This window comes from Musa acuminata, chromosome BXJ3-8, assembly GCF_036884655.1.
Source record: "Musa acuminata AAA Group cultivar baxijiao chromosome BXJ3-8, Cavendish_Baxijiao_AAA, whole genome shotgun sequence".
NCBI classification, from domain to species: Eukaryota; Viridiplantae; Streptophyta; class Magnoliopsida; order Zingiberales; family Musaceae; genus Musa; species Musa acuminata.
In genome coordinates this window covers 17,613,615-17,630,794 of record NC_088356.1, presented here as the reverse complement: position 1 = coordinate 17,630,794, position 17,180 = coordinate 17,613,615, and the positions used below count along the sequence as shown (strand labels likewise).

The following is a 17,180-nucleotide window of genomic DNA, read 5'->3' as shown; positions in this document are numbered from 1 at the left end:
CTTAGGCAAAACCAGCTAAGTCCGTGACAGATGGTATCAGAGCGGGACAAGCACTCATAGAAACACTTGGCATACAAATGTGGGGGACCTAACGGGGCTGTGTTGAGGGTAGTCAGCACACGCACGACCGTTTGGGGGAAAACGAGCATGAAGATGTAGGGAAAAGGAGTTGCTCAGAGGAGCGGGCATTTGAGATTGGCATTCAGAGGAATGGCCAACCCTTCGCGAAAAAGGCACCATGAGAACAAGCAAGTTTGGAAGAATGCGTAGCGCACAAAGATTGGGATGGCTGAGTTCGAGCTATGGCTCGACGTTGACAACTATACTTGATGGTGCTCAAGGCAAGCGAGGCGCTTGGTAAAGGATGAGACCATGCAAGGTGGAATGAGTTGCTCAGCGACCGAAAGAGTTGTGCAAAGCTTACAGAGGTGGGGGGAATTGCTAACTCGAAGAATTCGGTACTCATGCATGGGCTTGTATGTGGACGATGGAATGTTTACGGCCATCCCAAGGCTACCGAAACTCGACGCCATGGAGTATTGAAGCTTTCTCTTCGGCATGTGAATGATACGTCCGTAGGAGGCTGAAGTGTGCAACGAGTTCAGCATGTTGCTAGGCCTTGAGTGGTGCAGCGGGGCCTGTATTGACGTGGAGTCGCAATCTAGCAAATGCATTTGCAGGAGGCAGAACAATGCACAGTTTGTTCAGCAAATCGAAATAGTCCAAGGGGATGGTGGTCTCCGAAACGAAGAGAGATGTTGCTCCAACGGGATAGATATCCAGGAGGGATAAGTCCTGGCTCTCCAGAGAAAGAATCATGTGCAACAGACCGCACATATTGAGAAGTACCTCAAAAAAAAACAACTCCACGAAGCTCAATGGACCGAGCGAGCGGCGAGGAGCCGTCGCATGATCTCGCTTGAGAGAATGCATTGGGGGATGCATTGCGAGATCAAGTGGGGGAGTGACCCAAAGCAACACAAATGAAAGCACACTTGGAGTTGATATAAAATCAGACTCAAGGGAGGGCTGACCCGTGGAATGGTGGACGCGAGGGCCACCATCAACTTAATGCAAAATGAGGAGCGGAGCAACTAGGGTGTAACTTGGCGAAGTACCCAAGCCGCATGAAGGGAGCCGGCATAGAAGATGGAACATGGAGTGGAGGCACAGAGCTTTCCTTGGACAGGGCCCAAGGACATGAACTATTGCAGAGGCAAGAGCGGGATCATGTCGTTCCATAGGTCCTTCATTTGGATGGAGCGGACTCATCTTGCAGAGTGCCAAAGACGATGGGAGATTCTGGGCACATGCACCTTATCTCGGAGAAGCATTTGATGGAGGAACTAAGGCGACTCAACTTGCGGAGGCGAAGTTGGGTTCAGAAGGCCTTGGCACGGGGCAAGAGGACGTAGAGGCGAGTACTCTTGAAGAATACGCCACAGTGTTGCCATTCAAGTTGCCATAAAGGAAGCGGTGCGCAGCGGAGATTGTGCTGGTAGGAGCAGAGGCCCAGGATCCAAACAATGGTGCACTAATTGTAGCGAAGTCGGTGGACTTCGGGAGCTACTAGGCGACGGACTGTCCTAGAGTGGTGCTTCATCTAGGTGTGACCCAAGAGTGGGTGGATGAAGGTCGATTGCCAAAGGAGTGAACAAAATCGAAGGTGGAAGAGACCCTGCGATGTATTGGCAGAGGCCACACATGGAGGGATCACAATTCGAGTTCATCCCACAAGGATCAGAATGCATTAGAGATGTCACCAGGAGGCGACATGGTGCAGCGGATCGTGGTGGAACAGTTCGTGGCAATGCGACACACACGACATAGTCCCGTGAGGGACTATATCATACGGAGGTATGATCTGGAGCTACTGGGAGCTCCACTTCGATGAACAACATGACGACAAGAAGGGCTATGGATTCAAGGAGTGAAGACTATGGTACCGCAGAGGCGGGTCTTCCGTGCGTGCATCGGATTTTGCATCGAATGAAAGCCTTGGTCATCAGCATATGAGGACTGTGTTCCACCAAGGAAAAAGTTCAAATGCAAGTACCAGTGAGTCCCATGGGAGGGACTTGATCATGCAGAGGTATGATCGAAGTAGCTGGAGAGTTGGACTGCTCCAGAGCCCATATTCGCTTAAAGGAGCCCAGCAAGTCAGAGGACAAGGTCGAGTAAGCGAACGTTGCTACCAAGGAAGCTAAGGAGAACAGAATCGGTGCAAACCCTACAACGTGATGGCAGAGGTCATGCATGGGAGTTATAGTCTGTCTTTCCATCGACTAAATGGATCTGCTTGGAGAACACAAAGGTGTTAAAGTAGGGGGTCGAAAGGGGCGAGGAAGCGACGACGAGTCCAGAGGGACTTAGCTACCCAAAATCAAGCATCAGTTAGAATGAAGGTGGACTCGGAGGAGTGCCACAGAGACATATCTACTGATCGTGAAGAAAAGGGATGCAGATGCGAGGCAACGGATAATAGGGCCACGGGCATAACAGCGTCATGGTACCGCAGAGGCGGGACTTCCGTGAAAGTCACTGATCCCTTGCTCTCATGGAGGAAGAGCGCTTGGTCGTGAAAGGGGCCGAGGAGGTGGAGAATGCAGAGGCAAACTCCAAGTACCAAGACAAGGCTGAAGGGCAGAGGCCAAGGAACTTCGTAAGACTGGTGTCAACGAGCTTCTCATCAAGATAGCCGAAAGTGAAGGACTTCGGGTCATGCAAGAGTGCACGACCAAGGAACGAAGCAGGCAATACGCGGTGTTGTACCTTTGCTACTCAGTGGAGTAGGCGACCGAGTTGATGGAGAAGACGATACAATCCCAGAGGCGACCAAAACTATTAGAGACTTACTCCAAGTTAGGGTGAAAACTTCCTGCATTCCAGAAGTTCGATGGCATTGAGAAGGTGAATCACAATAGCTAACTCAACGCAAGGAGTGCAAACACTTCGAGTGCTTCAGAAGTGTGAGCAAAGAGCAAGCGAAGGCCAGTAATCAGCTCGATGCATGGAGTACAACCCTTGAGGAGGCGGGCAAAGTCAAGTAACCATTGTCTTCTTAACTCTTAAGAGAATGGGCGAAACTGAGTACCCCAATTCTCTTATCTATCCAGCAAAGGAGCCCTGCACAGGTTCAAAGACCCTTCGAAGATATTAGAAGACAATAGTTATCAAATCCTCACCAATGGCGATTAGTACTACTGAGAGTAGATTATCCGTTTCATTTTCTAACAGAATGCCAATCGAAAGCGGAAGTGATGTGAATCTACTTGGAAGTGACAACTAAGTGAAAGAAGAGTCAATGGGCAAATTTTATGGAGGAAGGACCCAAAACTTCAGAAGTTTGCGAGGCGATGCTCGTTAAAGCTCCAACAAGATCTACCTAGTTCAAGCAGCATGAAGCATTTGAGAGACTGGCGCATAGTAAGGATGATCTTTTCCTTCATCTAGAGGATCCGCAGGAACCAACAGGGATCAACACAACTCAGCCAACCCCACACTAGAATCAGAGTCATTGGCGAGTTGAAGCAGCATGGCGGATCAAAGGTTCAACTACTCAAAAACAGTGGAGAGCAGTTGGGAGCCAAGAGGCGCATTGCAATTGGAGCAGAAGATTGAAGACTCAGCAAAGGCAAGGAGTTGTAGTGTCGGCAAAGGCTTCGACGAGGACGTCGAAGGAATAAGTGGGGGAGAATGTCACGGACAAAGTTCTAAACATGATGTTTGATGTAATACTTATGTATGTCCGTGTCTTTCTGTTTGTTCATGCTTTGCACAGCATATAGAGGAATGGTCGAAGGCTTAACAGTCCCATTTTAGTTGGGTTTGGTGGCCTTCTTAGGCTTGTAAATAAATGTTGTGTCATGTGGACACTTGTGAGAGATATTCGGTCTGTAGTGGACCATTTTGACCCTTTGTTGTGCAACCGTTCAGAGCTTGTAAAGTCTGTTTGTAATTTGCATTGTCTATGAAGTGTTTCCTGGAATGTTTGCTTGTGGATCCCGAGTGAGGCGCTTTCTCTAACCCGTTTTCTCTTTTGTAGGTCCTAAGGGACCATGGGAGGTTTCGGGAAGGCTGACCTTTGCGGACGGACACGCAAGGGTGCCGCACGACTTAGGCAAAACCAGCTAAGTCCGTGATAATACGATCGGTATGCCTCGGTACGTACCGTACCGCGCAGGGCTCGGTACACAGGTATGGACCACAATTGAGAACCTTGGTTAAATGTACCTTACAGCCCAGATTTTGATAACAGTTCTTTAATTTACTGATTATGGTACCCAGTTTTGACCAAACATTCAACTATACCACTGGTATATAGGGGCAATTTGCACCTCAGCCTTACAAAGTAAGCCAGCTAACCTGGTTTATTTAGTAGGCCCAGGCTGGACCAATCTAAAATTCCAACTTTAGGGCTCAAAACCTCAAAACCCATGGTGTCATGCTCATGTGCAACTTTGCTCCTATATGGAGAGGATAAAAGTGGAGTCCTTCACCAAAGAAGAGGAAGAAGAAAAGTTCGAAGTATTTTATATTCTTTTCCCATTTTTAATTTTTTTCTCAATGATATCGACTGGAGTGGTGTGCTATACTAGTCTATCTAACGAACCCATGGTGGTCCAGGTGCTGGCTGATATCCACTACTGTCTGGTATTTAAAATATAGTGTGCAGGTGAAAGAACCTTATATGAAATACTAAATATAATATTTACTTCTATAATGCCAAAATATATCAGATCAGTATAAAAACAATTCTTCTGCAAGTTCTTAAAGAAAATCAATTACCAGAATTTCACACTCCAAACTAGCATTTACTAGGAAAAGGTATGTTCCTCTAAACAAACACAACACGTACCTTACGAATTTGACTGTTTAGAAAATCTTCATGAGTGTCTGTATCATGTAAAGGGACTGCAGACTGAGACAACTGATGAACAGTTGGCTTCAAGGTACTTGTTGATGCAGCTACCAGCTCTTGGTCTGATTTGTGAGCTCCTGTAGACTGCACTCCAGACTTAATTGCTGCAAGTACATCCCCCTTCAAAAGAGTTCCACGAGGACCTGATGCCCATAGTGAAGATGGTTCTAAACCATGATGTGCAATTAGCAACTTTGCTGACGGGCTGATTCTGCTGAAATTTGCCTTTGGAATGCTCACTTTGTGTTCTGCAGTGTCAGTCCATTCCTTAGTCGATTCTTCCCCTTTGGCCTCGAATCCTTTGCATATATCAGCTGGTATGCTTTTAACATCATCTGGATTTTCAACCTTGAGAATAACAATGTTAGAAGACTCATCAACTAAACCTTCTTTAGACAATGTTGAGCAAGTAGCAAGCATGGGACCAAGAAAAGGATAACTGTCATCTAATAAAAATATTCTTAAAAATTCATAGAATAAAATAGATAACCCCATGGCCAACAAAATTACACATAGCCAACACTAAATGTTAAATTGGTTTATTTGTGTGAAACATCATACCGTAATTGCAATAGGTTGTCCCACAAGCACATCCTTTGAACCTTCAGGTGCTAATATCTTGGCCAAAAACCTACAGAGCATAATGCAACATAAAAACTGCATAGATAGAAGTTCTGCAAGTATGCTCATTGACTTCGCATCAATTTCTTTGGTCACTACTATCATCAGCAAAATTGCATGTACACACTTAAAAAAGCATATATATTTTAAGCAACAGATACAAGCACAGTAATGTAAAGTTGAAATTTGAAGTCTCAAAGCAACTCTATCAAAAACTATCTCAAAGAGATGCATGGCTAGCATGCCCTATGTTGTCCTCGACCGGAATCACACGGAACCCTTCCTTCTCTTGTCCTATGTTGGTTAATGGTGTAAACAAATATTGGGCTGTGGCTTATGGTCAGGCTTAAACAATTTTGAGAAAAAGGATTTATCGGGGTCAGAGCTCCACCAATTGCAGACAATTCTAGCTAGGTTCAAGTCAAAAGAAGACAACCACATAGAGGAATGCCACATTCATACCAACAAACAGATGAACACATATAGCAATGACATGTTATTTTGACAGACTACTTAGCTGGAAAGAAAGCACAGAGGAATGCCACGTCACGTTACCAAACAGGGAAGAAAACTTGGAGAATAGAACCATACTAGTATCAAGGTAAACAAGAAAACAAACAACATAAGACTCAATATCATTGCAAATAGAAGAATTTCTATAAGGGAAAATGCCAATTTTTCCACCAGACAAGACCTGAATTTTGCTTGCAGGAATGAAAATCACTAGTCAAAGGACATAGTGCTTAGACAATGATATTTTTTTATGACCAAGCATCAAGGTGCCACACGTTATTACATTATCTCTAATACTATGATTTTATTGTAATCTCACACATCCACCTGAACATTTTCATCTCGGTGCCATTAACTCATAGTAGGTGGATGTTATTTTTTAGCTGTCAACATTCTGACCCAAAAAACAAAACTAACTTTAAAACTATACATTTATTTAATCCAAATATGATCACAAAAGACTCTTAATGCCCCTCTCTATTTTAGCTATCATGCTCTAACTCTATGAACAATATCTTCACTGATTCCCCCTCTTGAATGATAGATCAAATATATTTAAATTTTCTATTTCAGGGAATTTCTAATCCATCTATTTTTAAAATACCATTGGTTCTTTCCATAACATTCGTAAAGTTGCATTGGACATTCATTCCTAACCTTGTTTAACTAAAACTTTAGTATTCTTAGGTTTGTTCCCATAAACTTAAACCTAGATGCAACAAGGCCATCGTCAATAGGGTATATCATCAAAGAACAACATGAACCATGAAAACTTAGCGCAAATAAGCTTAATAACTTTGTTCATTACTAGTCCTAAACACTCTTTTTATCCATTAGAGACTGATCCAATGTATATATCTTTTAATACTTTTAAATAACCACTAAATAACCCTTTTCTTTCTATAACATGGTGCTATATTTCTGCAACTCTGACAGAGTCCTTTTCTTAGTCATTGTACATTAGCAAGTTTATAACCACTAATATTTCTCTATACTTTTTAATACTTTTATGTAAAACTTTTTTCTTTCTACAACATCATCCTACATTTCTTTCTACTCTATATGCATTTCAATTAATTATCTCAACAAATAAATGCCATTTGTTTAAACATCCAGATATAATTGAACCAAGTTATAGAGATACTCATCTCATATCTAGTCCTTACTCAGCTGTCCTCTCATATAGTATCAGAGAATTGCTTATTAACTTAGCTTTTCACAGATAGGTATTGCAAAAGAAGAAATAGCACAAACTTGCTGGATGCTAGTAATTTGTGCCCAAGAAGAAAAAACTTAAACTAGTTCAAAACTCTCAATCCAACTATTGTAGTATTTCTGGAAGTCTTAACCTACATGCATATCAAGCTACTAAGTACTAACACTGCATACAAATAGAACTATCTGCTTTTTTTTTGGTAATAAAAAGAACTTTAAGTGCAATTGTGAAAAACAGCATATAAAAATTATAACATCATTTGCTTGACAATAAACTGGGATATTACCCCTCCTCAAGGCTTTCAAATTCAAGAGTTGCTTTATCTGTCTCTATTTCACATAAAACATCACCTACTTCAATCTGAATAAAAGATATAAGTTATTAGAATGAATCTGTCAAAGCAGTGGCAGGACAAACCAACAATTATCATAATATGATAGGCTCCTTAATAATTTTGTAAAGATGGCATCTCTAACCTTATCACCTTCGTTTTTCCTCCACCTTGCAATGTTACCTTGATTCTGAGAGAATAAGATTGAATCCTATCAATCCTCCTATCATGTTCTTAAGTATAAAAAATATAAATGGGACTGGATACATTCAAACAAGTGAAAATCTGTTCATGCATTACTCACCATTGTAGGGGACAGTGCTGGCATTCCAAGCACCATATGTGAAGGAAGTCCTGCATCAATAAAAATGATTAAATAAGAAGTATTTAAATTAGCCCCATGAGGTCCTATTGATTTACCTATCAATTCAAAAGGTAATGGTGAATGGATCAGCTGAACATCCCTCTCAAATTCCTTGTATAATTCATACTATTTGAGCATCTTCAAAATCTAAAGCAATAACCAAAAATACTGTACGGAGAGAGGTCATTCATTTGGGATGAGATGAGATATGAAAAGTTAAGTCGGAGGATAAAATTTCCATTCAGATAAGCTCCCTGATTAAAACCAGGGTCAACTAGATTCAGTTAGGCCGCCATTTAAGAAACAAAATGAGAGCTCCTTGAGCTTCAAAATTTATAGTTCAAGGACATAACTATTACGACTCAGTAGATAGAAGGTAACTCAAACAAAGGCATCCAACAGCCTATTGTACCTGTGGGAAAATCATAAACCAAAATGAAAACCATCACAAGTAACTCAAGTATTCACCTTATCTTATTTTTCTTCCTCATTTTGTTTAAGAAGCACTATTTGGAGAAGGGAATAGGGAAGTGCTTACGAGCTCATAAGTTTGAACCATAAATATTGTTGTCCAATCCAATTAAAACTTAATAGCTAGAAGGATTCAAATATCAATTTGTAACTAATACTGATCAAAATTGTACCAAAACTGATATTGGCTCATATTGTGTCAGTTTGGATCTGTACAAGCGTGACATCAATACCAAAATGGTCCTTTTTCTACATATTAGATCCCCATTTTTCGTAACGAGAAAGCCAGATGTCCAAAGATATCTGTAGCCAACTTGTATTGAGGAGGATTTCCAGTGCTGCTGCTGTTCTTGCATACCAACTTAGCTGCCCAGTGATCCCAATGCATGGCAATCAGTGCACCATAGGTTGACCCAAGCCAGTCCTCCTGTACTAAGGTTGCCTTGTTGTAGTTCTCTTAACACTAATACTAGATAGGAATCAAACTATTTAACGACGTTCTAAACCCAAATCGCGTACATGTTAGTCAGATTTTCTTCCCGTGTACATGTAACTTTTAGATGCTACTTTTGATTCTTATCTGACATATGTTTCAATTTGGTATTTTATAGTTTTCTAGATTAAAATCAATTTATTCTATACATTGACCAGCACTTACAGGTACTGATAGCAGCATCATGGCATCATCTAAAATAATAAATGGATCGTGTTGAGTCATAATGCATGTCAACAATATATTTATGTGACATCCAACTACACTAACACAAGGATATAAATGTAAAATCAACAAGGTAGTATCAGTATAGAGTAGTTCCATTTTGTAAAATAAGCATATACACTATCCGGTAAGAGCATGTCTACATTGAATTTCCACAAGAAGTCTGTTGTGTAACACCTGAAGATGCTGACAAGTCTGCTAAGATTCAATTGAACTATAGAAATCAGTTAAGATGCAACTAATTTCTAGAGAATAAAAAAATTTATATCATGATAAAGTTCATAAAGATCCCAACCTCGAATCCAATGGCTGATTAACAATCCCATTATGATCCAACTTATAAACAAATTATATTTTGGTAAAAGTTGGATTCAACTCCCAACTAACAACTACTTTGTTACAGTTATATAGTGTTTAGTTGAACTTCTAATAAAAAATAAAGTAATCATTTTTTTCATAAATACATAGCAGTGATTTAAAAACCGCTAGGCGCCAAGGTCCAAAAACGCCCGAGGCGCTCGCCCGAGCGAAGTGAGGCGCTAAAATATAAAAATATATAATATAATTAATAAATATAATTATTTAAAATTTTAAATAAAAATATGCTATTAAATTAAGAAAATCTAAGGTACAAAATCATAATGTCACATTAACAAAAAGTCTCAAAATTCAAAACAATAAAATTTTACATCAAAGTCATTCATCATAATCAATATTATCGTCATTTTCAAACAAATCATCTTCATTGAATTCGTCCTCTTCCTCTTGTCCTTCCTCTTCATCAAAATATGTTTCATTCTCTATGTCTTCAACAATAACAGGAGCCGAGCGTGATGCTTTTGCACTCATTTTTCTCTTTGTCATATGTTTTGTATATGTTTGTAATTCTCCAGCACCTGAAGCTCTTGCCACATCTCCTCATGTCAATCTATCATCTTCAAATACAAACTCGTCTTCGACATCTTGCAAGTTGGCACCCATTTCTCCCACCAACCATTCATTAGAATCATCAATATCTTGCAATGAGATTGGATCAATTCTATTTTGCAAATCACGGCGAGCCTTTAAAGCTTGATTATACTTTATGTAAACAAGATCGTGTAATCATTGATGTTCCAACCGATTTCTTCTCTTTGAGTCAATCTGTCATGTCATATAATTTAAAAATATATTAATACATCTATCTAAATTAATTAATTAATTAAAACAAAAATATTTAATGATCCTTACATGCTCAAAGGCACTCCAATTTCGCTCACAACCCGAAACACTACATGTCAAACTAAGTACTTTGATAGTAAATTGCTGTAAGTTCAGGGTAGAATTTCCATCTTTCGTCAATGATTGTAAAAATTTTCTCATATTTTTCTTCATTTTCATTAAAAGATATTTTAATCGTCTTCTTTGCTCTATCCATATCCTCATAAATATATCTTATTGCAGGCTTATTTTCATTATCCACCAACCGAAGGACTCGAACAAGAGGGCCCATTACCTTTAATATATAAACTACATGATTCCAAAACAATGGCATTAGATGATATCAGTAGCCCTCTTGCCTTTTGCTTCTTTTGCCTATTTGCTTGTCACCCATTTCTCAAAGGTAAACATGTTTCTCAGATTATGTTTTTGACGATGCACGCTCTGTAATGTCAAGAATGAAGTAGCAAATCGGGTGACACCATATCTTACTAATTATTTGTTCCCTGTGAATTCTCTCATCATATTCAAAGCCCCAATATGATTATAACGAAATCCAACAACAAAAATTACCCTTTCTAAGGTTTTCTTGATGTCTAAGATCTTTCCAATATCCTCCAACATTAAATTAATATAATGTGCCGCACATGGAGTCCAATATAAGTGGTCTTTTTGTTTCAAGCAATTTACTTGAGACAAAGGATAACAAAAATGATAAGACTTAAGAGTTTAACACATTTAATTGAAGATAAAATAATTAAAAAAATTAAAAAAATCAAAAGATGAATATTACTAGCTAATACATAGTTGCTTCCATTGTCGGTTATGATTTGAACGACATTTTGTTCTCCAATTTCTTCCACGAACTTGTCAAGTAAATTATATATCGTCTCCAGATTTTACAAAAGATGAAGCATCTATTGACTTCACAAACATAGTCCCTAAAGAATAGTTAACCATAAAATTAATTATACTCCTACGCCTCCTGTTAGTCCAAACATCTGACATAATAGAGCAATCATGTGTTACCTATGATCAAGGTTCGCAATACCGTACCGTACCGGAGTTTCGACCTGGGCTCGGTACCGGTACGGTACGGTATACCGCTCGGTACACCCAGGTGTACCGAGCAGTATATTCAGGCGTGCCGAGCACTGTAGCAGTGCTACAGTGCTACAGTACTACTACAGTACCGGACCGGTAACATGCGGTCCGCGTACCGGAAGCCTGTCGGACCGGTACTGCAAACCATGCCTATGATTCTTTATGACCCTTTAGTAAGTCATTTATATAATTTAACTCTTTTTGCAACAATGAAACTCGTATCTCATAATAACTTGGAGGTTTTAATCCCGCACCATATCTTCCAATAGCTTCAATCATTTTTTTAAAACTGTCTAAACGAGTTGTACTAAGGGGAAGACCAGCCTGATAAAAGAAGCGAGCAATGTGCTGAATTGTTCTTCCTCTTATTTCTTTATCACAAGCATCACTTATATTTGTTTGTCTAAATTTTGAGCCTCCTGCTTGCCTTTGTTGCTTTTGTAATCCTTGAAACATATATAGATTCATCGGTCCTTTTTTACCCTTCTTAGTACTCATAACTTCTTTTCCTTTTTTATCGTATACTTTTTTCCCACTTAGGTTAATACTCATAGAATAATCTTCTTCTTCATCCCTGAGATGTTCAAAAATGTCTTTTGGTAAATTCCCGTAAGATTCATTCTTTTGCGTCTTCTTTTCATTCATATAACTCAGCAACTCTTCTTTTACCTCAAGTGGACACTTTTTGCAAGCTGCTGCATTCTTGAAATTTCTTACTAGATGTTGTTTTGCACGAAAAATACCACCTCTAGTAGTCTTATCGCAAAACATGCAAGTCACTGCATTAGAATCTTTCGGATCCTTTAGATAATTATACTTCTATGCATGATCTTTTTTTGATGTCATTGGAGACTCTATTGAGTTGCTCTGTACACTTGCCATTTATCCTGAAACCTAAGAATAATTTCAAATAAATAAAAATTAATAGTATTAAAATTAAAATAATATATTATTAATCTAATAAATACAAATACTATTACTAGTATACAGTTAATAGTATACTGTATACTGTTAATAGTATACTATCGAAAGAGAAGAGAAGAGTGTAAGGGAAGACCGAGGGTGTTGACTGAGAAAAGCGAGAGCGGGAACGGCGAGCAACGACAGTGGCAGCGACAACGGTAGCAACGAGCAGCGGGAGTGAGAGCGGCGAGCGGCGACAGTGGCAGCGGCAGCGGTAGAAGCGAGCAGCAGCAGTGACAGTGAGAGTGGCAAGCGACGATAGTGGCAGCGGCAGCAGCGAGCAAGGTTATGGTTGGGGAAGTCGCGTTGATATCAGTGCTTTAATTGGTTCGATTGAACCAACTAAAGCACCGGAGACCGAACAAGACCTAAAACGCTGGTTCAGTCACTTGGTTTAACCCAAGCGCTCGCCCGAAGCGCCCGGCGCCTGGGCTCGGGCGAGCGCTCAGGCGACGCCTCTTTGAACAACAAATATTGCATTTCCTTAACCTCTCCTTAACAAGTTTCAAGAAATAGATCTAGAGTCTATTTTGTATGAGGAAATCAAAAGTTTCATGAAGGTATATGTAACACCCCAATTTAATCTCATGTCCGCCCGGTTGTGATCATATAGGAAACCATAATACGCATAGATATTAGTATATGATAAGCTTCAGAAGTTCAAATATATCAACTTATCAAGAAGGATATTAAGGCAATAAACAAAGAAGCAGTACCTGCAGATGAGAACAAATGAACTTGAACAAGCAACTGTGTCAAAAAAGAAAAGAAAACATAATTAAGGGCCCAGATCAGATGATGAACTTGTATATATATCACAACATGACTAACCTTTTTAGATAAAACATATAAAGAGCCACCACTGGGAGATGATACTGCACAATTCCTACAGATAAGTGTATTTAAAAAGCTTAAGAACAAAAAAAACTAAGGTACCAAAATTTTAATGTTCATTGCAATGCTTTCCTTTATAACCAAACATTTTAAAGTATATAATGAAGAATGAACTAACTACTAAGATCGTTGAAAATTGCAAATAATGTCTCTCTAGAAAGGAACACAACACTAATAAGCCAATACGCATCAGTGTTTGATTGTCATTTCAAGTACCGAACCTGTTTCGATGAACTGGCCGGACTGGTATATATAGTTACCAGTGTGTTGTGTGTTCGTACACCAGCATTTCGGAGAGAAAGAAAAAGAAGAAGAAGAAGAGGAAGGGGGTGGAGGAAGAAGAGAAAGAGGAAGGAAGAAGGAGAGGCACTGAAGGAAGAGGAGGAAGAAGAGGAAGTGGTGGAGGAGGAAGAAGACGAAGGAAGAAGAAGTGTTGGAGTCAAGGAGAAGGAAGAAGAGGAGGAGGAGAATAAGAGGTGGGACCGTGGGAGTACACCTAGGAGATAGATACTGGCGAATGGCAGCAACGACAACATCGAGCAGTGTGACGACGTAGAACAGCAACAGCATCACAAGATGATGGAAGCGGTGAGAAGAACGCTCGAAAAGTAGCAATGGCATCAGCATTGCAACACAAGGAGTCGTGCTAGTGAGCCCTAGTTGATATTTTAGGGTTTTTTTATTAATTACGGAGTTGGACGGCCCATCATTGTTTTAGATTTCATTTTTATTATTACATGAGTTGGACCGAAATGCCCGAAACGAGGGTGGTCGGCATACCAATCCATGCCCGGACCAAGTACATACCGCCCATTTCATACCATTTTGAGTGGTCCTTGATTATGTGAACTAACCACAATGGTAAAAATCAAGGCGTAGATCTCAATTAATTGGGGTGAGCCACATGGCTTTTCTCTAACCATTGATCTTTGTTTAAATGTGGTTAACATGCTCAAACTCAATAGCCACAAAAATCCTTTTCCCTATTGTTGCCAATGAAGATATCTCCTCTACCTCTCCTTAAACCACTCATTTGCACTAACTCACCTCCCTTTATTAGTGAATCTACATGTCCTTTGGCCATGTCTAAGATACCATTAAGACTTCCTTCAAGATATTTTATATCAGTACCGCCCCTAATTTTTAACAAATGCAAATTTATCTTGTTCAACCACCTTTTGCTAAACAAGTTTTTTTGTTTCTATAATACCACATATCTATACATATACATATCACAATTTACAACATTCACATCCCTATGACACTAACACTTTCGATATGTTTGTTTCATTCTCCCAAATATTCTTGCATGCAAACCATACCCACACAACTTTCTTAATCTAAGGAACACTAAACAAACACAACATCACATATTACCCTATCTACCTCAATCATTCCACTTCAGTTCTATAAGCAATATTTGCTTACAATTCCATTCAGATCAATAACGGTCTCATTAACTATTTCATAAAGGTAACAGCTTCTTTGCTTTGAGGGATAAAAATACCTACAAACTAGCAGAAATGAATATATTATGCTAAACTAACTATCATTATTGCAAGAAAGAAAGATCTCACATGTGCAAGAAACTTACAGGCTCTCAAGTTTGTAATTAAGCGAACTTCTGTGAAAAAACAAAAGGTCCATTTAGAAAATTTCATCACAATAAAAGAGATCATACAAGAACTAGCCCATACGTATGTATATCAAAAATAGAACTCTAAAGCATCAAGAAGATTTAAAATGACCATAAAACATCATATCGTAATCAAGATCATGGTTTAACGTTCCGCCTGATGTGGTAGCAATATGTATCGGTTCTTCAGCTGACTCATTCATGAACCAATCCACTTCGGATGGTACATTGTTAGGGGGACAGACCAGGTGGTACACCTCTTGTAGCACTCGACATAGTCGAAAATTGACCATTACCAATTGATAGCGATCGATAATAGTCGAATTTCATCCATATTGGTCTCCTCTCGGGTCAAACAGGGTCCCAACGATCAAATCGATCATTAAGTCCTGTTTTGACCCTTTAAATCCTCCTCAATCTCATTCTCACTCATTCAATTTTTCATCCAAAATTTTATATTCATTTATGGCTTAGATACACTTTATTCTTATCAAAATATGAATTATATACCAACAAATTAGAAGAGAAAATTCCAAAAATATGTCTGTTTTAATTTCAAGCTATTTTTCGGCCCTTTTTTCGAAGTTCTGGTATGTACCAGCAATCGATACAGACGACCGACATGAGACGGCATTCCTTGATCAAGTTAATCAAGTAAGAAAATAGGTAGCCTCCGTACCACCCATGGAAGCAATAATGGCATCATTTTCACATCTTACATCGGGCCATTTCTACATCTTTGGAAGAGACTTGACTAGGTATGAACAACCTTGTCGGTATTTTAGAAGCCACATCCCAAGGCAATCATCAGATATCATTGGTAATTGGTTAGGAAAAGATAGAATGCCTATTGCCTATAACTTTAAAAGGACCAAAATTACCCTCAATGAAAAGCTCATTAAAGTAGACACATTAGTGACTAACTGTCACTAACTATTTGTGCCACATAGCTGTGGTCTGCCAAGCAATCCTGCAACCCTTAACAAATAAATAAACTATTCTGTCCATTTCAGTAGGCAATATATGATGCTCTCTCAATGTGCACAAAAGGGTTTTCACAAGAAAATTTTCCAAGTAACAATCAAGTAAAACTATAGTTTGTTCAATAGCAAACATTATGTTAAAGAAAATGCAACATAGCTATCAAGAGATTATCTACATTATTCAAGTTTTAAAAAATATATAGTAGATAAGGCCACGTGATATTAATAAAGAAGGTAAGTATAGTATAATGGATGAATGTGCATACCTTGAATATTTACTACTACCAATACCAAAAAGAGAAGCACTTCGTGCCCGTGACAAACTACAAATGAAACAGTGGAAACAAAAAGCAACAAATAGTTAGGAATTTATGTAAGTAAGCTAAGGACAAAACAGTTACATAAGAAGACCAATTTAAATGGCTCCATTGATCAAGAGAAGTACTGTTAAGAACAAAATGCTTAAATACATATGAAGAAAAGAAAACCTTTATCACAAACATATATACATAATAACTTTGGCTGCCATATCTTTTGTACAAGTGCATTTACCAAGCAAAAATAAGAAACAAGGACATGAATGATAACACAGATATTAATATTATGAAGAATAAGAGTGATATGAAAAATAAATGATGAAAAAATCCAATAAAACATTGAAGGATTTAAGCAATATCAACAGATAAACAAATCTTGCCTCAAGCATGATAATGAAACATATCCTCTTTAAACTTGAATTTCAGCCAACTGCCAAATTATCTCCAAAAAAAGTGCTGAACCAACTAGCACTATCCTAATTATCAATTTTGATTTTTCATTCTAAAGCCTCGAGCTTTAGTCAACACACAAATATGGACAATCCATAATTTATTAAAAACAGCCACTCGATCTAGAAATTTGGGCTACATGGAGACTACACCAGATTGCACACCAAGGATGAACTACGCTCCTAATTATCTAAATATCAAGCTATATACAGGTTTGAAGAACCAAATTTAACCAAACTCGAAGCTGATTGACTAACTCTTTCAGTGGTACAAGTACATGGGAATTTATCAACTTGGTGCTGAATTCAGAATAATTCTCTGCTCCTAAATGCAACAAAATCACTCCAACATAAAATATGCAAAATGTTAACCACATTGTAGTTGACCTTCTAATCATAAGAAAACAATGATGCATAAATTTTACTATATGTTACTTCGTCCTCATAAATGTTAAATCCAGCTATATATGCACCCTTTA

At 38.8% G+C, this 17,180-nt stretch overlaps 1 protein-coding gene across 3 annotated transcripts in view; it reads right to left on the bottom strand.

Moving 5' to 3' along the window:
* LOC135645622 (dihydrolipoyllysine-residue acetyltransferase component 1 of pyruvate dehydrogenase complex, mitochondrial-like) overlaps nucleotides 1–17,180 on the bottom strand; it is a 34,321-nt gene that overhangs the window by 15,728 nt on the left and 1,413 nt on the right. Inside the window, exons 3-11 of one of the 3 annotated variants that reach the window (XM_065164194.1) lie at nucleotides 16,202–16,258; nucleotides 14,911–14,940; nucleotides 13,254–13,308; nucleotides 13,139–13,172; nucleotides 7,907–7,956; nucleotides 7,748–7,792; nucleotides 7,558–7,631; nucleotides 5,483–5,552; nucleotides 4,859–5,269 (exon numbers count right to left, since the gene is read on the bottom strand). In XM_065164194.1, coding sequence (XP_065020266.1) covers nucleotides 4,859–5,269; nucleotides 5,483–5,552; nucleotides 7,558–7,631; nucleotides 7,748–7,792; nucleotides 7,907–7,956; nucleotides 13,139–13,172; nucleotides 13,254–13,308; nucleotides 14,911–14,940; nucleotides 16,202–16,258 — 826 coding nt within the window. Of the gene's footprint in view, nucleotides 1–4,858; nucleotides 5,270–5,482; nucleotides 5,553–7,557; nucleotides 7,632–7,747; nucleotides 7,793–7,906; nucleotides 7,957–13,138; nucleotides 13,173–13,253; nucleotides 13,309–14,893; nucleotides 14,941–16,201; nucleotides 16,259–17,180 lie in introns of those variants that run through there. The other 2 variants (XM_065164195.1, XM_065164196.1) reach the window with 2 other exon arrangements.